This window comes from Pongo pygmaeus, chromosome 16, assembly GCF_028885625.2.
Source record: "Pongo pygmaeus isolate AG05252 chromosome 16, NHGRI_mPonPyg2-v2.0_pri, whole genome shotgun sequence".
Lineage (NCBI taxonomy): Eukaryota > Metazoa > Chordata > Mammalia > Primates > Hominidae > Pongo > Pongo pygmaeus.
Window position 1 is genome coordinate 49,089,090 of NC_072389.2, and position 24,450 is coordinate 49,113,539.

The 24,450-nt window shown below is 48.3% G+C and overlaps 2 protein-coding genes across 6 annotated transcripts in view; both read right to left on the bottom strand.

Moving 5' to 3' along the window:
- Positions 1-24,450, bottom strand: part of FRMD5 (FERM domain containing 5) — a 336,834-nt gene that overhangs the window by 7,410 nt on the left and 304,974 nt on the right. For all 5 annotated transcript variants that reach the window (XM_054452213.2, XM_054452216.2, XM_054452212.2 and 2 more), the window contains 6 exons: positions 17,505-17,593; positions 14,333-14,396; positions 13,699-13,790; positions 11,203-11,277; positions 10,239-10,307; positions 9,213-9,319 (listed from right to left, as the gene is read on the bottom strand). In XM_054452213.2, coding sequence (XP_054308188.1) covers positions 9,213-9,319; positions 10,239-10,307; positions 11,203-11,277; positions 13,699-13,790; positions 14,333-14,396; positions 17,505-17,593 — 496 coding nt within the window. The remainder of the gene's footprint in view (positions 1-9,212; positions 9,320-10,238; positions 10,308-11,202; positions 11,278-13,698; positions 13,791-14,332; positions 14,397-17,504; positions 17,594-24,450) is intronic.
- Positions 1,248-3,955, bottom strand: LOC129014650 (peptidyl-prolyl cis-trans isomerase NIMA-interacting 4-like). The gene has a single exon (XM_054452239.2). The coding sequence runs from the start codon at positions 1,660-1,662 to the stop codon at positions 1,267-1,269; it is 396 nt and encodes a 131-aa protein (XP_054308214.1). The 5' UTR covers positions 1,663-3,955; the 3' UTR covers positions 1,248-1,266.

A 24,450-nucleotide genomic window follows, 5' to 3' on the forward strand; every position in this document is an offset into this window, starting at 1 on the left:
CAGCAGCAGTAGCCACTGCACTCTATTTTGATATATTGAGAAGACAACAGGCCGGGCGTGGTGGCTTACACCTGTAATCTCAGCACTTTGAGAGGCCGAGATGGGTGGATCGCTTGAGGTCAGGAGTTCCAGACCAGCCTGGCCAACGTGGTGAAACCCCATCTCAACTAAAAATACAAAAATTAGCCGGGCCTGGTGGCACATGCCTGTAATCCTAGCTACTTGGGGGGCTGAGGCAGGGGAATCGCTGGAACCCGGGAGGCGGAGGTTGCAGTGAGCTGAGATCGCACTATTACACTCCATCCTCGGCAACAGAGTGAGTGAGATTCCATCTTAAAAAAAAAAAAAAAGGCTGGGCGCGGTGGCTCAGGCCTGTAATCCCAGCACTTTGGGAGGCCAAGGCGGGCGGATCATGAGGTAAGGAGTTCGAGACCAGCCTGGCCAATGTGGTGAAACCCCGTCTGTACTAAAAATACAAAAATTAGCTGCGTGTGGTGGCAGGCGCCTGTAATCCCAGCTACTCAGGAGGCTGAGGCAGGAGAACTGCTTGAACTTGGGAGACGGAGGTTGCAGTGAGCAGAGATCTCACCACTGCACTCCAGCTTGGGTGACAGAGCAAGACTCTGCCTCGGGGCGAGGAGGAAGCCAGGTGTGGTAGTGCATGCCTGTTGTCCCAGCTACTTTGTAGGTGGGCAGATTGCTTGAGCCTGGGAGGTCAAAGCTGCAGTAAACCAAGATCACACCACTGCATTCCAGCCTGAGCAATAGAGCAAGACTATCTCAAAAAAAAAAAAAAATATATATATATATATATATATATATATATATATATGAAACAAGAGAAGCCACAGAAATCACAGTGGCCATTTTAGAAGAGTTTTTCTTTGCTTTTTGCTTATGGTTTTGGCCTAATTTGTGTGTGTTCTGAGATGGAGTCTTACTCTGTCGCCCAGGTTGGAATGCAGTGGTGCAATCTCAACTCACTACAACCTCTGCTTCCCGGGTTCCAGCGATTCTTGTGTCTCAGCCTTCTGAGTAGCTGGGAATACAGGTGTCTGCCACCACACCCGGCTGGTTTTTTTTATTTTGAGTAGAGACGGGGTTTTGCCATTTTGGCCAGGCTGGTCTAGAACTCCTGGCCTCCCAAAGTGCTGGGATTATAGGCGTGAGCCACTGCACCCAGCCCCTTGTTAAAGATTCTGCCTTTCTTGCCTTTGGTGTCCTGGGCCTGTTTTTTTTTTTTTTTTTTTCAGTCTTTATATGATTTTATTTTCTTCCTTCAACCATAATAATATGATATCCAAATTTTGTCTTAACTGGTGGGTCTGTAAACACAGGCTTATCCATCCCACTTATAGGCAAGGTAAATGCTGCTTCTTGAAATGGTCCCACCATGGACCCTCTGGTCATCCAACCCAAGTCGCCCCCTTGCCTGGCTTTATATTCACTATACTGTGTGGCCACTTCATTGAATCTCATCCCAGACTTTAACTTTTCCATGGCTTCCATGATTTTGCCATGTTTTTCACATAGAATGTGTCTGACCTTTACTGCATTGCCACCACCTTTGGGACCTTGAGCCTTCTTGTCAGCACTGTCACTCCCAGAGGCTGTTCCCTCTTTCCCCGCTTTTCCAGAACCACTTTTTCCTTTGGGCGGCATCTTGGAAGCTTGTTGTTGAACTCTGAACTCTGGGCCTGGTTTTTACCCCAGTTTGAAAGAATCTGAATTCCAAATTACCCCTGATGCAGAGCTGGGACCATGGTTTGAGTCTCAAGTCTGCCTGTTGGGTGGAGGGCTTTGAGAGGCAGGAATAGGCCAGACGTGATGGTTCCCGTCTGTAATCCCAGCACTTTGGGAGGCCAAGGCGGGTGGATCACTTGAGCCAAAGGGTTCAAGACCAGGCTGGGCAACATAGTGAGACACTGTAACTATAAAATTTTTAATAAAAGAGAGGTAGGAATGGGGAGAAGGAGAGCATGTCTTGCCTAACTGGGTTTCATCAAATACCGAGTATCCTTGTAAAAACCCAGCATACAGCATCTTGAGCCTATAAGGTCAATATTTTTGGATTTCTGCAGCTGCTCTCAGTCTCTTCAGCCTCCGTTCTAGCTGTTCTGACCTTGTGGAATGATGGGGTAGAAACTCTCTCTGCTTTTCTTGAGGGGGCATGGGAGTCGTCCCTGGCCAGCTCCCTCTCTTTTCCCCTGAGAAGGAGCTGGGTCTAGAATAGGCTGAAAAGCTCCCCTATCTTTAGATACTTCAGAGCACAAAACAGTTTGAGAAGATCTTGTTGGGTCGGTGGGGGGTAGGGGGGTGGATGTCTCTTACATTTGGTAGGAGAAAGGGGTATTCTATCCCCTAAAACTACCCATTATCTCTTCTCTCTTTCCAAGGTTCTCACAGGACTCAAGCCCTGGCAGGGAAAACAGGAGCTGGTTACACCCTCAACTGAACAGCAGCCAGCCAGGCCAGAGGCTTTGGGCATATAGTGAGTGAGCATGGCCCACATCACAGTGCTCCCAAGGAAATGGCTTCTTGTTTTAGGCTCAATGTCTGCATTTTCCACTCCTGGCCATCTTGGTGATGCTGGTGTGGTTCTCTCTGCCTTTGTGACCTATGACAAGAAAAGCCAGTCCCCTTCTGTTGCCCTGAAATAGCCCCTGACAATCCCAGACTGAACCAGATTCCCAGCTCAGTAAAGGTTTTACCTAAGTCAGGTTGATTAGGGAGTTTTTTGGTTCAGGGCTAGCTCCAGAAGCCCAAAGGGTCTCTTTTTTCCCCTTCTCCCAGGACATGAAGCAGTCCAAAGGTGTCTCTTAAAAAGGTGTTAGTAACCTTTCAGAAGCAGTGTGTCCCATCTTCCTTGGCTCCTTCATGGCTTGGCCATTTGCACCCAGGCAGCCTGCCTGACCAGCCTGGTGGAGCCTATCTTGGCACAGGCACAGTTAAGGATTCTCCAGAGGAATGAGCCCTGGAATCTGGGTTATGAATGAGTAGGACAATGGGGAGAGAGGGTGGGGGCAAAGGCAGGGCACCTGCCATCTAGTTACACTCCCCATTGCCTCACGGCTCATACATTTGCCACAGCTCTCAATCTCTGCTTTCAGAAGCTCCTCATAGTCTTAGCTGTATTTTTTGTCCCTGTGCTAAAATCTTAAATTTGTATAATGCTTTCAACTTTTTAAAGCACTTTCATTTTATCTTTCAGTAACTCCACAAGGTAGTGAGGGCAAGAGGTTATCTGAAGTCATGTGGTTGGTAGTTAATGGCAAAACCAAGCATAGAATCCAAGCCGCTTTCTAGTTCATGATCCTGCTGATCATATCTATTAAGTCCTCACGTTGTCAACAGGTTCCTGGAAACCATGACTTTAAGCCAAATGATGTTACAGCAGGTCCTCCAATGTTTTCTTCAGCATCATTTTGTTATAATTTTTAAAAAGTTTTTTAGTTTTTTGAGACAGTCTTACTCCATTGCCTAGACTGGAGTGCAGTGGTACAATCACGGCTCACTGCAGCCTCGACCTCCCAGGCTCAGGTGATCTTCCCACCTCAGCCTCCTGAGTAGCTGGGACTACAGGCGTGTGCCACCACGCCTAGCTAATTTTTGTATTTTTTGTAGAGACAGGTTTTTGTGCTGGGATTACAGATGTGAGCCACCACGCCAAGCCCCATTTTGTTATAATGTTGATGAGAAAAAAAAAAAGTTTAATTGTACATCGTTTTGCTTAAAGTTGCAGTTTCTAAGACCCTGTCAATGCTAAGTGACGACTTAACTGTAGTCGGATTCCATGGAATGGAACCATGAGCCAGGACGGATTAAATCAACAGCCAGCATCTACCTTAGATTTAGGTCTTAATTGCCCGAGAAAGTGTTTTGAAATAACCTGAAATTAACAGCCTCTGTCCCTTGTTCTAGAGCTCTTGCTGTTCCTCTGATCTTTCTCTTACCCAGTATTTCTCCCTGATGTCCCCATTTGCACATGCAGCTTGAGGAATATGTACCTTGGAACAGGTTATGGGTCACTGATAAAGCAGAAACCTTAAGGCCCTGGTTGCAGCATATTGCTTGCTTGGCTCCTTTCCCAGGCAGTCCTCAGCCCCATTGCACAGGGCACCTGCCACCCTTTCAAAGGCCTGCCCCTTCACGAGGACAGCTCTGACTGCAGGATCTTTCAAAGTATGAAAAGCTTAGCTTAACCTACGATTACACCCCTCAGCTTGTGGGGAAGGAGAGGCAGATGCTGTGACATCAGAAGAGAAAAAGTCAGAGGACCACCTGGAGCCACATCATACTGGGAGCTGTTGGTGCTCTCAGTAAACAAGATAATGGATAGATAGGCATTTCTTTTTTTTTTTTTTTTTTTTTTTTTTTGAGATGGAATCTCACTCCACTGCCCAGCTGGAGTGCAATGGTGCAATCTCAGCTCACTGCAGCCTCCGACCCCCGGGTTCAAGTGATTCTCCCACCTCAGCCCTGTGAGTAGCTGGGATTACAGGCACCCGCCACCATGCCCGGCTAATTTTTGTATTTTTAGTAGAGATGGGGTTTCGCCATGTTGGCCAGGCTGGTCTGATCTCCTGACCTCAAGTGATCTGCCCACCTCAGCCTCCGAAAGTGCTGGGATTACAGGCATGAGCCACCACATCCAATTAGATATGCATTTCTAGTAGAATGCCTGACAAATACAGTTGCTCAGTAAATATCAGTCGGTCTCCTCCCTTAATAGAAGATCTCACCTGTAAGGTGACCCTCCCACATCAGGTTAGTCCTATATTACAAACTGTTTTCACTGCTGTAAAAGCCACCACCTGTCCTGCCATTTCATCGAATCTGTTATTTTGGGATAGATGGGATGGGTGCCGTGGGAAGGATCTGCGCTAAGTGGCACAGCAAAACAGGAGAGTCTTTTTTACCTTGGAAGTACTCCAGCTGATTCCCTTGCCCGGGGGTCACAGCAGTCAGGACCCTACCCTGGAGCCGGGGCCCCATCCTCAGGATGCGCACACTTAGGGGCCGAAAGCAGTGATTAGTCAGCCGGAGCTGGACCCGGACTCTGGTGTGAATCTTAATCAGACTCTTCCCCATGGTGGCCCAGGAAGGCAAATACTTCTTCAGTGGAAACCAGCTGATCTCTTCAGAGAAACCAGCCAGGCAGGGAAAGATACAGAGAGGAAAAGATGGAAAGCCAACTAGGAACAAAGGATTTCTACAGATCCCACATCATAGCAGCCCCTTAGCAGTGCCTCGTGTGTTGCAGGGAGAAGGTCACCTCCCCAAGCTTCACATCAGGCTGAACTGCAGGGAAGGAGCAGCTCTGAGAGGCCACCGTTATCAGGGGACTGGATTTAGTCAGAAGCACTTAGAGCCATAAAAAGTAATGCTTCCTTGGCCTGCAGCTCTTTCCCTGAGGCCTGGATAAGGGCTCCAACCTCTCAGAGGGCAAGGGACAGAGGGGGCAGAGAACAATTCCAGAGGGTAAGGGGAATCAAGACTGTCCCAGAAAATCCAGGATGTAAAGTTACAACGCCATTGGCCTTTATCCAGGCCATATATAGTCCAGGCCTGCCCTGGTGCCAGCCAAGTTGCATGGTCAGCCTAGCTTTGGGGCTGGGTGGCTCTGAAGTGGGAGGAGGTGGTCTCTGATACTAAATGGGCCGAATGGACTATAGAAAAGACAGTCTTTGGTGGAGCATGAACCAATTTCAAATGCCCCTAAATTCCTTGGGGTTTTTGTTGGTTGTGCCCTTCTTCTGAGGCCCTCATCGCATCCCTCGCAGCCCCTCCCTCCCTGGTTGGGGTGGGCAGTTAGGGTCAGCCGTGCCTGTCAGGACCTTTAAAGGCAAGCCCTCCTCTTGAAAGATGTTGCACCTGAACTCTCACCTCCTGGAAACTAATCCATTTTTTACTTCCACAGGCTTGGTAGCCCCTGTACTGATAAAGCCATTTAATTGCTACAATCTTTTATTTATTTCCACATCCAAACCTGATGTCCATCTCCCTCTCCTCACCCTGAGCCTGTGAGGTTCATTTGGGCCAGGTCAGTTTTACCTGCCCTGTCCTGCATCTAATGGGTCCTGGGCTGGGGGCCATGACCAGGGCCACAGGCTGTGTTTGTCCACTTGCAGCCTTGGGCACAGGGTGTGAGAAGCACCTGGAAGTCTGCTGAGCTATAACCTACCAAGTGTGCTATTCTATGAGGCCGGTTTTGAGGAAGTGCCCCGGCCCTAGGGGGCCTATACTCCTCAGCAGCCTCTCCCCACTGTACCTCTCTGCATTTGGCAGCAAGGGGGAATAGTTTGGACAAGGAACCTGCTGCTGCAATGGGAGGAGGAGGCTGGAGGTAAAGCCAGAGCTGAATGGGGACCTGAGTCAGCCTCAGCATGTCTCAGGATCACAAGGACTGTTTTCCCCGCCTCTGAGTTGTTCTGCTAACCCACCCTACTTGGCAGCAACTCTCAGTGAGTTTTGTCTCTACACAAGAGAGCCTCAGCCCTCCCTCTTTTGGGAATGCTGGTTTCCTGGACATTCTTCCCTGTTCTGGGAAGTAGGCATGCACAAGGCTCCTCTCCTATTTTACATCCTGCATGGTGCTAGCTTCCCTAGGTGAGCCTTTTGTTTGAGAGGACAGCTGTCCCAGCTCTCTGTGGAAGATGGGGATGGACCCTCTAGCTTCAGCCTCAGACGGATGGAAAGAAAGGCCACAGAGGGGAGAAAGTTATGTTTCTTCAGAGAAGTTCATTCTACTTCCTGAGATAGACACCCCAAAAGAGGGACAGTGAGAGCCAAGCTCAATTCTCCGGGTCAGCCTAAGATGGGAGGAAACACCAGGAGGCTGTGTCTCATGATGGTCATATATCTATAATTCCGTTCTTTGCATAACGATTCTACTTGGTAGTCCACAGGCACTCTCCCACACCCAGCTCTGTTCTGCAGTGGGGGAACTAGGCTCAGAGATAAAACAACCTGTTCCAGAAAGTGCATGGCAGAGCTCCTAGTCAGACGTTGGCTTCCGGATCAGAACTCTGCACTGTGCTTGCTGCCGGCCTGTAAATGCTTCAGTCTCTTGAAAGCACTTCTGCACACATTAGCTTCCCTGCAACCAATGGGGTTGGCAAGGAAGATGTCCCTGTTTTACAAATGGAGTAATGAAGATACTCAAGTAACTTGATGGTATTTGTCTAGCTGGGGTTCTCAACCTCTAGAGCACAGGGAGTTACATACCAGACTTAGGTAACATGGAATCTCACACTCACAGTGACACATCCTAAAATCCTAAATACAAATTAGATCTCAGGGAAACAGCAGAGTGATATCCTTCCTAACCTGAGCAATTCATTTTCATTCCCAAGCAGCATTCTTACAGAAAGGACAAAGGGCTGTCCCTGCCAGCTTCCACACCATTAATCCCAGGAGAGAGACAGGTATGAACCAATTCTGCTGTCTCCTGCTGTGTGAGATCTTCTGAGGTCCTAAAAAAACACCATCTTCGGGAATGAAAGCACTCAACTTTACACCTGTATCCAGCCTGCGGGTGACCTGGGCCAGTGACAACAGCTAGAAGGCAGTATTCCAAGAGCGCCTCCTAACAGCATTAACTACCCAGAGAATAGATTGTTGGCCTCAGCTATTGGGGTATCTAGTTCAGTGGAGATACGTAGAATTTCTCTCTCTTCCCACCTCGGCCTGCTCCAAAGGAAGAGAGTATGGAGGGAGATGGGTCATACTGAATTTCCTGAGACAGTGGTAAGATATGCAGATAACAACAGGACAAATTTTTTTTTTTTTTTTTTTTTTTGAGACGGAGTCACTCTGTTGCCCAGGCTGGAGTGCAGTGGCACGATCTCAGCTCACTGCAACCTCCGCCTCCTGGGTTCAAGCAGTCCTCTTGCCTCAACCTCCCAAGTAGCTGGGATTACAGGCGTGCATCACCACACCTGGCTAATTTTTGTATTTTTAGTAGAGATGGGGTTTCACCATGTTGGCCAGGCTGGTCTCAAACTACTGACCTTAGGTGATCCACCCACCTCAGCCTCCCAGAGTGCTGGGACTACAGGCGTGAGCCACTGTGCCCAGCCAACAGGACAGATTTCTATAGCTGAAGCAAAACATGGTGGCAGCTACTAGAAATGCTTCAGAACCAAGAATTTTCACTTCTTGGTTAACAGTATCAGCCATCCTGATAATTTAAGCTGGGGAGATTGGTCAGATTTAGCAAACAAGTGAAACCCTCTTTTTTTTTCTTGAGATGTAGTCTCTGTCACCCATTTAAGCTGGGGAGATTGGTCAGATTTAGCAAACAAGTGAAACCCTCTTTTTTTTTCTTGAGATGTAGTCTCTGTCACCCAGGCTGGAGTGTAGTGGTGCAATCCGGGCTCACTGCAGCCTCCACCTCTGCCTTCCGGGTTCAAGCAATTCTCCCACCTCAGCCTCTCTAGTAGGTGGGATTACAGGCTCCCACCACCATGCCCTGCTAATTTTTTGTATTTTTAGTAGAGAAGAGGTTTCACCATGTTGGCCAGGCTGCTCTCAAACTCCTGACCTGAAGTGAGCCTCCCAAAGTGCTGGGATTACAGGCGTGAGCCACTGCACCAGCCCCTTTTTAAAAAAAAAATTTTTTTTTTTCTTTGGACAGTCTCCTTTACCCAGGCTGGAGAGCAGTGGCGCGAACTCAGCTCACTGCAACCTCTGCGTCCCAGGCTCAAGCGAGTCTCCTACCTCAGCCCCCCAAGTAGCTGGGATTACAGTCTTGTGCCACCACGCCCAGCTAGTTTTTTTATTTTTAGTAGAGACAGGGTTTCACCATTTTGGCCGGGCTGGTCTTGAACTCCTGACCTCAAGTGATCCACCCATCTAGGCCTCCCAAAGTATTGAGATTACAGGTGTGAGCCACCATGCCGGGTGTGAAAAGCCTCTTGATGGAAAGCAATTTCAGAACTGCAGGGAATCTAAAGATCCCAGATATGCAAGTCCCCCAAAGGGCTAACCCAGCACCCTCAAATCCACAACCCCCCTGCCTAGATACCCACACCCCTTCACCCTGTACCCAGCTAGTATTCCCATCCACTGGATAAAACCTCCTACTTGCCACTGGAGGCCATTTTCCCCAAGACACATGCTGCTGTCACTAATGCAAATTAGCCTCTTTTCAAGGTCCCAGATCACAACTTGGAGGACCCCAGTGGTCACCTCAAGAAGCTCATGCTCACCTTCCATGATGGAGATGTGAACAGCTCTTCTGCGGGTCCTGGGGACGCTGCTCAGCCTTGGGCCATGGGTTATGGAGGGACAGCTCCGGCTGGGAGCCATCCCTGCTCTGAGGTTAAAGAAAAAGAACCTTGTTAATTCAGTGCATGGACACATTTGGTAGGCACTTAAGAATTGAGTACTGGCTACTAGAATTGCCTGGCTGTATTAAGTTTTGGCCTCTCTCTTTTTAAAAATCTTTAATACCTTCTCTTTGCCTTTGGTCTCTGGATTCCAGTCAGAGATAGTGCTTCAAACTCCTCCACCTCCTTGTAACCCTAGACTCATCTGAACCTTTTTTTTTAGTGTGGCAGCAGTGCCATTGGTCTCAGGGGTGGGGGCAAGACTGTCAGAGAGTAGAGTCCCAGGATGAGCAGTACTCCTGAAAATATGCCTGGACCCATACTGGCAGCCTCCCCTGACTTCCAATAGAGGCTGCTGATGACGGGGCTCCATGTGAAGGGGCAGGCAGTAATGCTCCCCTTCCCAGAGGCAAAGGCTGGTTGGCAAATCCTACCCTTCTTGGTCAGTCATATTCTTTCTGGATCTTAGATTCTAGGAGATAGGCTTCTGGAAACACAATTTGTGGATCTACATGAAGCATGGATCCTGAAATTATTTTAGAGCCAGTGTGGCAGGGCTGTGGGACTATCCTTGGCTTCATATGATCGACTGGTTCCAGAACCACTGAAATTGTGTGACACATCCATGATCAATGTCAAGACTTGGGAGGGCAGAAGAGAATTGCCAAGTGAAGTGGCACCTGGATCTGATGTACTATCTGCAGTAGCCCTTCCTCCCTCCCCCGCTCTCTTATTAAGGGTCAAAGACTTCTCCCCATCCCTTCTGAGAGTTTCTTCAGCCTTCTGCTCCATTTTGGACTTTTTGGTAGCCACTGGAGCCAGGGGCTTCACAGTACTCAAACTGCTGGATTGAGATTCTGGGATCTGAGCTAGAACTGTTTTGAGGGGAAGCCCCTGGCAGCCTACCTGTGTATTTCCGGTGGCTCCCGTTTGATCTTAGCACTTGACTCCATGACTTCCTTTGCAACTCGGCCACTGTAAGTATAATAAAAACAAGCAGCAAGAAATGAGACTGTGTTCTAGGACAGCTCCTCTCCAAGATCTCAGGTGCTTTCCCTGAATCAGGAAATGGCATCTGTGGCTCACCCTTTCCCCGATGTTTTGGTCACGGAGAAAGGCTTGCTTGGTGGGGTAGAGAGTTCTAAAGTGTCATGACAGCCTATCTGAGAGAACTCTCTCCATCTCTAGAGTCTTTAGGATCTTCCATTCTCATTTAGGAATAATTCCTCATTTTCCAGCATGTTCCAATTACATCACAAAAAAACACATAAGAACAACCTTTAGACAGTGAGACATGAAAAGAATCACTGTTATCGTTCTTATTTTGCTGCTATTGTAAGGGAAAGAGAAGATACACATTTATTTTTCATTTTCTTGGATACAGGGTCTTGCTCTGTCTCCTGGGCTGGAGTGCAGTGGTGCAATCATGGCTTACTGCAGCCTCGACCTCCTGAGCTCAAGCAATTCTCTCACCTCAGCCTCCCAAGTAGCTGGGACTACAGGTGTGTGCCACCACACCCAGCTAATTTTTTTTTTAATTTTTAGTAGAGATGGAGTTTCATCATGTTGCCCAGGCTCATTTCAAACTCCTGGCCTCAAGTGATCCACCTGCCTCAGCCTCCCAGAGTGCTGGGATTATAGGCGTGAGCCACTATGGCTGGCCAATATACATTTAAAACCCTACAGACAAACTGCTGTACGGAAGGAAGGAAATAGTACAAGGGTCATAAGACGGGAGAATTAGATGGAGACCTCAGACTTTTCTGAGTCCTCCCTGGTTTCTCTGTTCTAAAGGATAAGGACCACTGAGTGTTCTCCAGAGAAGGGTCTGAAAATAGATCCATAATGGTTACTTACTGTCACTATTTACCTGTATCGGAACCGGCTCCCTTTAAAGAATAAATTGCTGCTGGACACTGTGCGGACTTGGCTTGACTTCTCCAGCCTGTAGCAAGGCAAAGTCCAGTGTGATAGACAGACAGCCTGAACTGCCTCACACAGGTTAAGGCAGCACATCCCCAGCTTCTTCCAAAGGCTACTTGAAACTTCAGGAAAAAAGTCCTTCATAGTCCACACTTGTCTCTGACTCTCATTTAGGATCTGGGGGCTGTGCTCACAGCCAGCTGCCCACCTGCCTCAGTGCCCAGGACTGTCACATGGAAACCCATTTTAGTGTCAGGAGAGTGAAGGCTCCCCCAAAATGCTTCGTAGGTTTTATCAGGGGAACTGAGAGAATACATGCTCGGGTGGATAGTGTCGGGGAATAATAGAATGCCCATCTAATCTCAGCCATGTCACTTATTAGCAGTGTGACCTCGGGCAAATTTCCTTCTCTCTTAGCCTCACCCTTTTTATAAAATGATAGAGCTGGGACTACTGGACCTTAGGGGTCTCCTTTCCAGTCCCAGTATTTGATTTTGTGTGTATGTCTGGGTAATTGTGGGTAGAGAAGAGGGTGGTGGCTGTCTTTCCTGTTCCATCTCCCTTTTGGAGGGTCCTAAAATACATGACCACAGTAAAGACTGAGAAATCCTGCGATGAAGAAACTAGCTTAACTTTAATAAAAGTTCCGTCGTGTATTTGAATTTGGAGACTTTCTCCCTCCCCCAGGATGTCTATTTAATACCTCGTTTGAAGCTGCAGACAGCTGATATGGAGCTCTGTAATACTTTCTCCTGGGTGACTTCACTGAGCCCATTAGCTCTCTCAGCTTGGGCACAGCAGCTCAGAGAGAAGCCTCCTAAGATGGGATCCACCTGTAACTCGCCCAGGTGCCTATGGTACTGATCCAACCAGGAACCTATGTGGGTCTGAAACCTGTGCTATGAGCAGTGAGTAGGAGCTGTTTCCACAATCCATGAACAGCTCTTGGGAGACAGCATCCCTGCCCGTCTCAGGGCTCCAGGACATCCGAGCTGCTTACTGGAGCCTGGGCATGTTCTTGCATCTGACGGGGCTCCTGCCATGGCACTAGGCCAAAAGCAGGACTAGGGATCTGTATGTGAGAGACACTGAGGGCAAGGCCAAAGCGCTGCTGCCAGAGACTTGACATACCTGGGGATCTCACCCAGGCTTTTACCATTTGACGAGAACATTAAGGAGGCAATGGAAAACTGAAAAATGACCTCTGTTTCCAGTGTGGGTGCAGGCATGGCTGGGTGGGTATGGAGATCTACTCGTGGGAAGACTCAGAAACTGAGTGTGGTCACAGGTTCAGAAGCACACTTCTGTTTCCATGACACAGATGGGAAAACCAAGCCCTTAAGAAATGGTGCTGAAGGCATGAAAAGACAAGAGGCAAGGAGATTGCTTGTTTGCATTAGACCCTTTGGCAGAGAGAAAGGGAAAGTTTCCACATATGCCATTCCCAGGGCAGGGATAGTTCAGTGTGGAGCAGGCCCCTGTCTGCTAGTGCCTTCTTGTCTCTGCTGCGGAGACCCGTGGGACCCCAGTTCTTCCTGGGCTGCTCCTCAGTCCCACAAGCAGGAGCTTACATCTCAAGTTGCTTCTCTCTAGGTTCAGGTAACTGGCCAAACCTGGATTCATCCTCACAGGCAAAGGGAGGGTGGTAGCAAAAGAAAATAAATGTTTTCTTGACTTTCTATGGACAGTAGGGACTGAACAGGAGGGAAGTGTGACCATGCCAAAGTCTCCCCTGAGTGTATTCAGGAGAAGAAAGGCTGCCGATTCGGTGAATCCTTGATTCTGGTATAAACACATAATGGGAATTAAGTAATTCAGAATGCCTGTCTAAGAAACAGCCTCTGGGGCTGTGGCCCTGGCAACTGGGAGGACCCAGTTCTGCCAGCCAGCATCCCATAGCAGCCAGCAGGCAGGAGAATCTTCCCTGGAGAGGAGTATGGTGCCACTCATCCCAGAGCAGTTCTCATCTCTCCAGGATCCTTCAGGTTACTGGAACTGGGAACTGGCCAATCAAGGGCATTTGGTGATAGCAGGGCTCACCCCAGGTAGAATATACCACACTCTGTCTTGCCTTGATCTCATTCAGATACATCTTAGTAAAGCATAAATCATTACGGTATATTTTTAAAACAAGACCAAGGGGTTTAGTGAGACATATTTTACCTGGCATCACCCCCTCAATGGGCCATTTCTTCACTACCTAATGCTTTTATAACCACTTTCTTAATCAAAGAAAACAACACAAAAGCCCCACATTCTTTACAAAATCCCTTTGGTAGGAAAGCTCTTGCCTTTGGCCTCAACCTGGCTTCTCAGTAACTGTCAAGCTCTTGCCCACTTCCAGCTACCCCGCCCCAGGTTCCTGGGCACTTGGCCTCCTGTCACCGACTCTCTGTGACTCTGGCTCTAAGAAAGACAGTCCCCATCACATGTGTCCACTCACTTGTAGAAGGCTTGGTTCTCGATTCCACATTTCCAGAGGTGCTTACACGCTTCAGGAGTTGGAGCAAAATATGTAAGAATAATTTTCTTTTCCTGCAAAAAATTCCACATTGATATGGCTGAGTGTGGATGGAGAAGCAAAGGTTGAAGTAGGCGAGGACCCTGACCCCAGAGCTGTTAAAGGCCCTGGCAGCTGGCTAGTTAGAGGGGAGGGCCCATGGGACCCACTGAGGCAGAGCTCAGTTCAGTGCATCACATCATGCTTGGCAAGTCCAATCAGGGTAAGTCTCAGCTGGCACAAAAGTGGCACAAATTGAACCAGGAGAGCTCTTGGTGAGAAAGTGGCCCTTGCCTCTGGAATTCCCATATACATGAAAGAAAAAGAGCCTTCCATTGCATTTCCTGGAGGTAAAGATCTCTTGAGTGGAAGCTCTGGGTGTCAATAGCATCCCTGAGGAAGTTCTGTGCTCCAGGGCCTTCCCGCTCCTTCATATTGTACCTCCAGGTCCTGACCTTGGTCTTGGCTTAGCATGTGGGTGGCTTGGCTCTACTGGGGTCCCTCAAGCTTGGCTCTGGCCACCAGGAAGCATCCCATCACCCCAGCCCTCCCTGAAGAGAAGGAAGCCAGCACTCACCTCTTTCTGACTTACGTATAAATAGAAAGTCTTTCCTTCAAATTTCAGCTTGGTCACCTCATTCCTAGAAGCACAAAGATAGTGCCTGTCACCTCATTGTGGGCTGCTTGTTCACAGCTAAATCTTGTAGATGCACAGCCCACCCCAACTGGAAGGGGCTCCAGGCACAGACACAATTTTAGCCAAAATCAGAACTGAAACAAGACAGCAGCGCAGTGGCCTTAGAGAATGTTGTTGAAACAGTTCAATCCACAGTTTTCTGGTCAATCACACTATAGTAATAGGGTGACAGGAGGATTTCGGGCTTATCAACAGTGGCTGTAAAAGGGAAACATTTGCATGGAAAGTGAGTCTAGGTAGAGTATCTGGGGTCATTTCAGGATTGGGTTCATAACACAGGTGCATTATCTGGATGGGACTGTCAAACGTAAGATGCCACAGGTAGCTGATGAGGCCAAAGTTCAAGATACAGCAAATAATGAGAAACAATGCAACCAGGTTCTGAGGGAGTTGAGTCTTTCAGGTGACTGTGCCACTGGATGGAAAATGCAGTTTAATGCAGACAAATATCAAACAATCTCAGGGAGCGGGGCAGGGCAACATACCAAAGAGAGAGAACAGATTACATGGAACAGTCATGCAGCGTACTGACCAGGAAAGGGGCTTAGGGGTTATTGTAGAAAAATCCTTGAAGCCACCAGCCCAGTGAATGGCTGCAGTAAAAGAGGCAAACAGGATACTGGGGTACATCACCCGTGGGACAGACACAAATCAGAAGAAGTGACATGGTTACTGTACATGGCACGGCCTAGACCTCACCTCCACATCCACCTCCTGCTCTCAGCCTTGGTTACATTTGCAAAATGGAAAAACTACTGGGTCTTAGGTGAATGTCCCTGAGAGCCATGGAACTAGGCTTCAGCACTGGTTGCTCCTCACTTCCCTTCTATCTGCCCAACATAGCTGCCCTCTGGAGCCTCTCAGCCCTCTCCATGTCACTGGAGGCCCCATTTTTCTACCCAACTGGAACCCCCAAGGCAGTCTTGTCATGCACATTCACCTCCACTTGGCTGCTGCTTTTTTTGTAATTTCTAAGGAGATTTCCTTCATCTCCTAGGAAATAGTAGAAAGGTAGTGAGAATCATGTACCCAACTTACTGCTGGAAGAAGTTCAGGGGACAGGAAAATCACTTGTTCTCCATGCTTCTGAAAATCATGGCTGGGTCAGGATGAGATTTCACAACTTCTGACCACCAGTTCTGAGCTAACACAAGTCACATGGTATTCCTTCCCTGTTTGATTCCCTCTCAAACTCCCTCTCAATCAACCATCAATCTCATACACACACAATACAATAATGCCAATTGGTTAATATATAGACAAGCACACAGATCACCTAGGTTCCAACAAGCAAGCTAGGAAACTAAGGAGTTTTATTTTGAGAGTGAGATTGGGTTTACATCTATTATTACAGAGTTGACACATGGTGAAGAGGAGACTTCCAGAAGAAGTGGTGCATGAGAGAAGCCATGGAAAGAAAAGCGTCTGTAAGAACCAAGAACCATTGTGGTTTCTGGAGGGGTGGGGATAATTTAAGGACTGCAGGTGTCTGTGACAGGTGTGTCCTACTTGTTTCTAGCCAAACATTCCCCCTGACAGGGACCTCACCCAACAGCTACTCTGGTTGGAATGTGGATCTGGGCCCTCTAAGGAACATCAAATAGCCCAGAGGTATCCAGGCAGCAGAGACCCCACACTAGGAGGGCTGAGGCCTGATCCTGCTCATTGTCTTTTTCTGAAAAGCATTTTGTTGGACAGGAGATGGCAAATCCTCACATCTTCACCCAGACAGCACAGTGAAGTGGGCTGACTTCAGGATGCCTAGGAAACAGGTATGTTGGAGTGTATTCTGGTAACTCCAGGGCAGCAGCTGCCTTGTGGCATGGCTGTTGTCCTGGGGAGTCAAGGCCCCCCTGCATGTGTGAGGAGCAGTTTCACCAGCACTCTGGCTGACGATTGTAATGCCCTCCTTCACAAAATCAAGGTGGGCTGGAAAGGCGGTATCTGTCCTCAAGCTCAAACTCAGTGGGGGAGCTGAAGAGGGCACAGCAGGATAGATGGCCTGCAGTGTCCCCAGCAGAACGCTGACTGGGAAGCAACTGTACTCAAGATTCCTCATGAGCTCTCCTGGAGAAGACAAAAACCAAACAGACTTCCCCCCACTGAGCTCTGCTGGACCAAGGGAAGCCACTTATCTAAGCCCCCAGGAGGGGCTAGCCAGCTTAGACTTGGCAGTCTGAGGCCCAGGAAGGCACAGAAATCACAAGAGCTTAGTAGAATATGCAAAATGTTTTGATGACGCTGACAGATGTTTGTATGGGCTGGCCAGCTAAAGGGTCTCCAGGAGAGCCAAATGTCAATCAACAAACCAGAGTCTGCCCAGAGGCATGCAGCAGAACAGACCCCAAATAAAACAGAGAGGGGCAGGAGAGGAAGCAGCTCAGAGTAGCTGCAGCTGAGGCAGTGGCTCTTTCCTGTTAGATGGGAGTGGAGAGGGGAGGGAAGGAAGAAAGAGTGGGAATGTGACTCCTGGAGGCTGAGGACACTTAAATGCCCAAGAGGGATAGGAGTGAGACAGCAGCAACTGAGCTTTTGCAGACACGATGCCCACAGTGAGGGCTGGTCTGAGGAGGGTGTTTTGCCAAAGTAACAGGGGACTTATATCTGCCCCAGAGGTCACTGTCTGTGAGCCCCTCCCTTGTTAGTAGAGCAGGTAAGGGCACTAAGCCATCCACACAGATGCTCCAGAACAGCCGGCTCAACAGGGCTGACTATGACCCTCAGTGGGTGACGGCCCCAAGGATTCAGTTCTCACAGGAACTTTGCTCCGCTAACACTGGCTCCAGCCCCAGGCCTCTCACCCTCCCCAGAAATCAAACCTCTGTATCCCTTTTCCTTTCTGGAGAGGCTGTCGGCTCTCAGGGACACCCCTTTAGAAGAACAGGATCCCTAGGAAGAGACCACTCCCTTTGTCAGTTACCACTATCAACGCAAGGCTTTGGAGAGGGCTCTGAACCAGAACTGCCCAATCACAGACAAAGGACATGGGAACCGTCGCCCCTCCCCAGTTGGTGAGATATAAACAGCCTATTTTGGAAATGAAGATGCTCACCATTTAATGAAGTGGACCCTCTTGTTTCCTTGAAGAACAACAAACCCAAAAGGAGTGAAGGCCAGAAATGCAGCATTTCCTGACACGTCCTGCAACACAGAAAGACTTCTCATCGGGTGATGCAGGCACAGAGGTGAAAGGGTAAGAAACACAGCTGTTCATAGGTGATGCAGGGTTAATACTTGGCAGTAGGTCACAGAGGGAAAAGCATGTCATCTGGAATCACAAGACCATAGTTTGAGTCTCAGCCTTGCCACTTGCCAGCCGCATGACTACAGGCAAGTTACTTGCTGAGCCTCAGTGTCCTGATCTGTAAGTTGTAGGTTATAATGATACCAACCTTAGAAGGTTGCTGTGAACATCCAAAGAGAATGGCAACACCTCATGCATTGCTGATGGGGTTGTAAAATGGTACAGTCACTTTGAGAAAGAGTTTGAAAGTCATTTAAATGGTTAAAAATAGAGTTACCATATGACCCAGCAATTCCACTCCTCAGTGTGTGCTCAGAGATTTAAAAATGCATGTCCACACAGAAACTGGTACATGTATGTTAATAGCAGCAGTATGTGTTAAGAGCTAAACAGTAGAAACAACCCAATCCATTTTCCAGTGTAAAGTTTCCATTAACTGATAAATGAATAAACAAGTAGTATATCATGATACAGTAGAATCTTATTCACCAGTAAAAAGGAATGAAGGACTGATAGACGCTACAACACTGGCGAACCTTGAAAACATTATGCCAAGTGAAAGAAACCAGTCACAAAAAATCAGGTTGTGATCTTTTAACTCTGAATACACTAAAAACCACTGAATTGTACACTTTAAAAGAGCACATTTGGCTGGGAGCAGTGGCTCATGCCTATAATCCCAGCACTTTGGGAGGCCGAGGCAGGTGGATCATCTGAGCTCAGGAGTTCGAGACCAGCCTGGCCAACATGGTGAAACCGCATCTCTACTAAAAAGACAAAAATTAGCCAGGCGTGGTGGTGCGTGCCTGTAATCCCAGCTACTCAGGAGGCTGAGACAGGAGAATTGCTTGAACCCAGGAGGTAGAGGTTGCAGTGAGCCAAGATTGTACCACCACACTCCAGCCTGGGTGACAGAGTGAGACTCCATCTCAAAAAAACAAAACAAACAAACGAAAAAACAAAAAACAGAAACGTTTTATGATATGTGAATTATATCTTAAAAGGCTGTTATTAAAGAGTGGGGGAGTCGTTATCCACTTTCATAATAGTCCTATAACACTGGGCCCCTCAGGAAAGTTTAGCTGAAGAAAAAAACAAGAAGCAACTGGCAAAATAGAACAGTTGCCATCAGCCCTGAGGTGCCTGAACCAACAGAGAGGGCCTCCTGGCCACTGGCACCATCAGTCAGTAAACACCAGGCTAGAGGCTCTGTTGAACATAGTGGGGAGCGGGCGGAGCAGAAGCTGCAGGTCTCGCTTCCTCACGTGGGAAAGTGAGCTCCGTGAGGACTAGGCTGGGTGGAGGATTTTGCCCTCCCAGAGGGGCTTCCTTTGTGACAGGGGCGTCAGGTGAGATTTGGCACCGTCAGGCTGCATGAATGGTGATGGAGAGGGTGTAAGTGTGTTGAGGTGACCAGAAACTTATGCTGTGATGCTGGTCAAATATGCCTGCAGGAGAGTCTTCTGGGCCACAGCTCAGGTGGTGCCATGGAGTTAGGGCCAGATACCGGGTGTGAGGCATGGGTGTGGGGGCTGAGGCTGCCGGGCCAGGTCGGCCTGAGGTTTGGCTCTCCTGGCCTCTCCGCTTTCAGGGCTCACCTCCCTGGCACAGATTCTCAGCCTGATTCATCCCAAGAACAGTGGGGCCTCTTCAGGGCCTCATGAGTCCTGCCTCAAGAAGCAGTCCAGTTTTGCCTTAAAACTATCTCTCAGAGTCAGGGTTACAAGTATGAGCATCTGGGTCCAGGGAATAAACTAAGTGTATGTTTGGCAAACATTTGCAATTAATGTATTGTTGTTAATTATCCTTTCCTCAGGGTATTTCATGATCCAGACACTTGGCTACAAGCACAATGTCATGGGCACAACAAAAAGCTGTTTAAAAATAACTGGAATGCAGACACTATGAAGCCACAGGGCTGGATTTCCTCCTGCTTGTCATCAGTGCGTGGTGGTGGTTATTAATATCTGAGTACCAGGCACTGCACACAAACACTGTTCCTGCCAGGAGGCACCAGGGCTAACCTGGCAGGCGTGGCAGAGGTATGGGTCAGGGAAGGGTGGCCTTGAGGGAAGAATGACTGGGAGAGGTGGGGGAGGAAAGCAGCCTGCCTGTTCTGCCTCTTCTGCTCACTGTGCAAGCAGGACCCGGGGAAGTCCTACAACTGCAGGCTTAGAAAGAGAGAGACTGGGAGTGGAGACCTTATTGTGTGAATGGTGGTGTAGAAAGGGTCTGCAGAAAATGTTGAGCAGATGAAGGTGTAAGACAGTGGGGTGGGTCAGAGGGGCCAGTCTGGCTGCAGTGGGGAACGTCCGAATGTGCGTAAAAATGAGAGGGGACGCAGAGGTGGGGCAGAGGCATGGAAGGGGTCATAATGCTCGCTGAGCTAAAGGAAAGGCCTAGGAAGGAGAGGTGGAGGGATGGAAATGAAGCCTTGGGCCTGCAGGAGGCTACTGGACAGCTTGAAATAACAGGGAAAGAAGTAGGGAAGTGAGGTGGGAGGGAAGGCAGGGGAGGGAGGCAGCGGAGGGCCCCCCTCTGCTTCTTCCACTCTGGCTCATATGGGCAGTGACAGGCAGAAGAGCACCCCCACTAGAACCACAGTGGTGCGGGCTCTGGGTCAAACCGCTCGGGTCCAGGTCCAGCTCTGCCACTCACTGTGTGGCGGTGGCCAGGTCCCTAATTTCTCCATGGTCAGACTCCTTGTCTTAGAACGAGGGTTGATCGTATTACCTACCTCATAGGTTATGTTTAGGAGGCACCCCACAAATGCTAGTGGCCATGTTTTTTGTTTGTTTTAGAGACAAGGCCTCACTGTGTGGCCAAGGTGGGTCTTGAACTCCTGGGCTCAAGTGATCTACCCACTTCAGCCTCCCAAAGTGCTGGCATTACAGACATGAGCCACCACGCCCGGCCTGTGTTTGTTATTAATATTATTATAGCTGCTACTAGTTAGCTGAGTTTGTTGAACTTAATACAAATCCTTTTTTAAAAGAAATTTAACATTTTACTATTTTTCCTGATGTTGACAGATTTAAATTTTGCTAGTTAGGAAACGAAAATGTGGGAAGTTAGAATGAAAAAAGGAGAAGTAATTCACTGTTAGGGGACCATGGAGGAGTGGGGTGATCCATGAATCTGAAGTGAGAATGGGAAGGGAACAGAGGCCATGACACAATCAGAGATCTGCCAGAGTCCTCTCAGTGACCTGTGTCCCTCTGCAGAGCAAAGGGAATACGTGGTCCCACAAGATGGGTGGTGCTGGCCAGGTTGCCCTGCATCCTGCAGATACCTCAGAGCTGGCCTCTGAGTGAAGGCAGGTGTTAGAGTTAGAGGAGCACAGCCTCTCCTAACCAGACTGGCTGCTTTAGAGCAGAGAGCTGGGAATAAACCCCAATGACAATGAGATGCCACATCATTTCATAAGCAGTAATAGCACCTTGAACAATCCCAATTGTTCCCAATCTCATATGAAGACAGCAGTTCTCCAAACTGCTTCAAATGCAATAGATGCAGATGAAGGTCACCGTAAGACCCTGACACCCGGTGTCCGCAGGGGCAGGTGACAGCTGAGATATTTGCAACTTGCCTCTGGCACATGAGGCTCAGCAATCAGTGTGGAAGGGACTCGAATTACAGTGAGAAATCTCACATCTGTACTGGCATGAAAATACAAGCAGGCAGCCACACTGACATCTTCCCTGGAACTTCTCCAGTTTCTTCTATCTGACTTGTCATTCTTGTTGTGAGCATGCCGTTGGAGTTTGTGTGCAAAATAACAAGTTGCATGACAATAAGAGGGGGGAATGAGGACAAGGTGAGAAGTGAAGAGTCAACAGTCGCCTGTTCTTCAGATCTCCCATTTTATCAAGCTGGACTCTCTTTCTTCTCTGTCCCCTTCCCATCCTTATGAAATCAGTGCCCACAGGACTGAGCCGGGAGGTGGAATACAAACTAGGGTCCTGATAGCTATGCCGTGGATATCGCCAGCTATACTCTGCAGCAGGTAACAGTCGAAATAATCTAGTTCACTTCTTCAGTTGTGAGGTTAAAAAATTGTTTTCAATTTCTCATCCTTGTGAAAAGAGCTTCTGTCTCAGTTTAGGACCCCAGCTCTCCTCCTCCTTTCCTCTGTGACTTCACGTCTCCAAAACTCGGTTTCCTCATTTGCTAAATGAGGACAATAATATATACCTGGAGAAATACTACTTCCATCTGATTTTACGGAGATAGACCAAATATCTTACTGCTAGGACGTGGCCAACGGTATTCTCCTTGGAGAGGGGATGAACATGCATTCCTTGTCATTCATGTGTTTACATGGCCCTTGCCATCAAACTTGACCTGTGTCAGTCAACACCAGCAAAGTTCACCCTAAGATGATCACTCTGCCCAGGAAAGGATTCTTGGAAATCAAAGCACAGACTGGTTCAGAAGCAGGAACATCTGGCCACCATTTCTAGTCCCCACCAGTTCCACTTCCAGATTCAAAGTAGCCTTCTGTCTCCTGCCACCCTAGAGGACACACTGGGTGTGACTGAGTAGGCAACACAGCATTCTTGGTTGTTAGGCCTCTAGGGTCATCCTGTCCCCTCTCTGGGGCATGCCTCAAATTAATTCAATTTTGATGAATGAAGCCACTATTTCTTATAAAACTCTTTGGAAGATGATTCCACATGCTGTACCAGATACTTACACCCATTTCTGAAAGAGTTCACAGTTGGGACGCTGAAGTCAGTCATGAAAATCACCCAGTCTGAATATACTACACTTAAACTTGGCCACAATAAACTAGAATGGAAATGAAGAGGAGAAGGAGGAGGAGGCACCCTGTAAGACATTTGGTATTACTCCATGACAGCTCAGAAAGGAATTCCTGGTGGAAACTGCACCAGGTGGCTTTGGTGAAGTTCTTCATTTCAGCAGTAAATCTAACACCCTACCTGCCACACAGCCAAGAGGGGCCCACCCAAGGGTGGGAGAGCCATCAGTGATCCTTCTTTTTCTGTTTCTCAGAATTGAGGAGTGCTGGGCATGGTGGCTCACACCTGTAATCCCAGCACTTTGGGAGGCCGAGGCAGGCAGATCACCTGAGGTCAGGAGTTTGAGACAAGCCTGACCAACATGGTGAAATCCCATCTCTACTAAAAATACAAAATTAGCTGGGTGTGGTAGCGTGCACCTGTAATCTCAGCTACTTCGGAGGCTGAGGCAGAAGAATCACTTGAACCCGGGAGGCAGAGGTTGCAGTGAGCCGAGATTACACCATTGCACTCCAGTCTGGGCAACAAGAGTGACACTCCATCTCAAAAAAAAAAAAAAAAAAAAAGTGAGGGGTAACTCGTCAAGATGGGGGAAGGGGTTCTTCTTTAGAGAGCTGGCTAGGTGGCTGGATTATGAACGTAATGATTCCATTTTAAGGGCAGAGGGACAGTATAATTTTATTTTTGTGGTTGATCTAACCTAGATCCTGTTGAAATCAATTTTATCCTGGTCTATACAAAGCAGACATAAAGACACTGGTGAACTTACATTAAATTTTTGTGGGATGATGATATGGTTTGGCTCTGTGTCCCCACCCAAATCTGATGTGGAATTTTAATCCCCACGTGACAGGGGAGGGACCTGGTGGGAGGTGATTGGACCATGGGGGCAGTTTCCCCATGCTGTTCTCATGATAGTGAGGGAGTTCTCACAAGATCTGATGGTTTAAAAGTGTGGCATCTCCCCCCTCGTTCTCTCTTTCCTGCTGCCATGTAAGACATGCCTTGCTTCTCCTTCCACTATGATTATAAGTTTCCTGAGGCCTCCCTAGCCATGCAGAACTATGAGTCAATTAAACCTCTTTTCTTTATGAATTACTCAGTCTCAGGTAGTTCTTTATAGCAGTGTGAAAACGGACTAAGACAGATGATATCAATAATCTTGTAGGTCAGTGTCCTTTCTGTGTCAGAATTGGCAATGAGTTGTGCTTAGTTCCTAAATTCCATCTCTCCAGAAGGAGGACCATGAATAATAATTGAAAAAGCACAGCACTGAGACTCAGATAACCCTGGGTTCGAGCCACAGTACCTTTGGGCATTACTGTGTTACCCAGTACCTTTGTGCATTACTGTGTTACCCAGTACCTTTGGGCATGTTAGTTGGTTCCTTAGAGGGGACTTATCTCCCTCATATCCCTTCTTGTCTGCATCTTCAGAGGCTCAATATTCTTATCTTAAAATGAGGACAAAAATATCTTCTTAGCAGTGATGTTGTAAAGATTCAATGAGATAATGTACAAGCCTGGCACAGACAGACTCTCAATAAATGGTACCTTCAAGACTCTTTAACAACAAGGCTGGGTATCTGTAACAGGCCTAACTACTCCATGAACTGTAACAGGACATCTCCATAAGTTGGACCCAGGAGGCCAAAGTACAGTGCTGCAGGAGACCCAGGCCAAACCACCAGTCTCAGGGCTACCTGGATGGAGCAAGATGGTGGCTCCTGAAGTTGGAGTGCTGTCAGGGCCAGGGAACAGATGTAGCAATGGCCTGCCAGTGGTTTGCTTCATTCTCCTCCTCCAGCAGCTGTAGGCTTGGGCTGCTGGGGCTCTTGCCAGGAGTTGAGGGCTGAGGGTCAAGGCAGAGAATGGAGGACAGCCTTGTCCTGCACTTTTGGAATTTGGGTATTAGCTAATAGAGCTCTCTGGCTGTCCCATCCAGCATTTGTAGAATCTCCTCTTCCTGGTCCCAGGGCTAGACAAGGACAT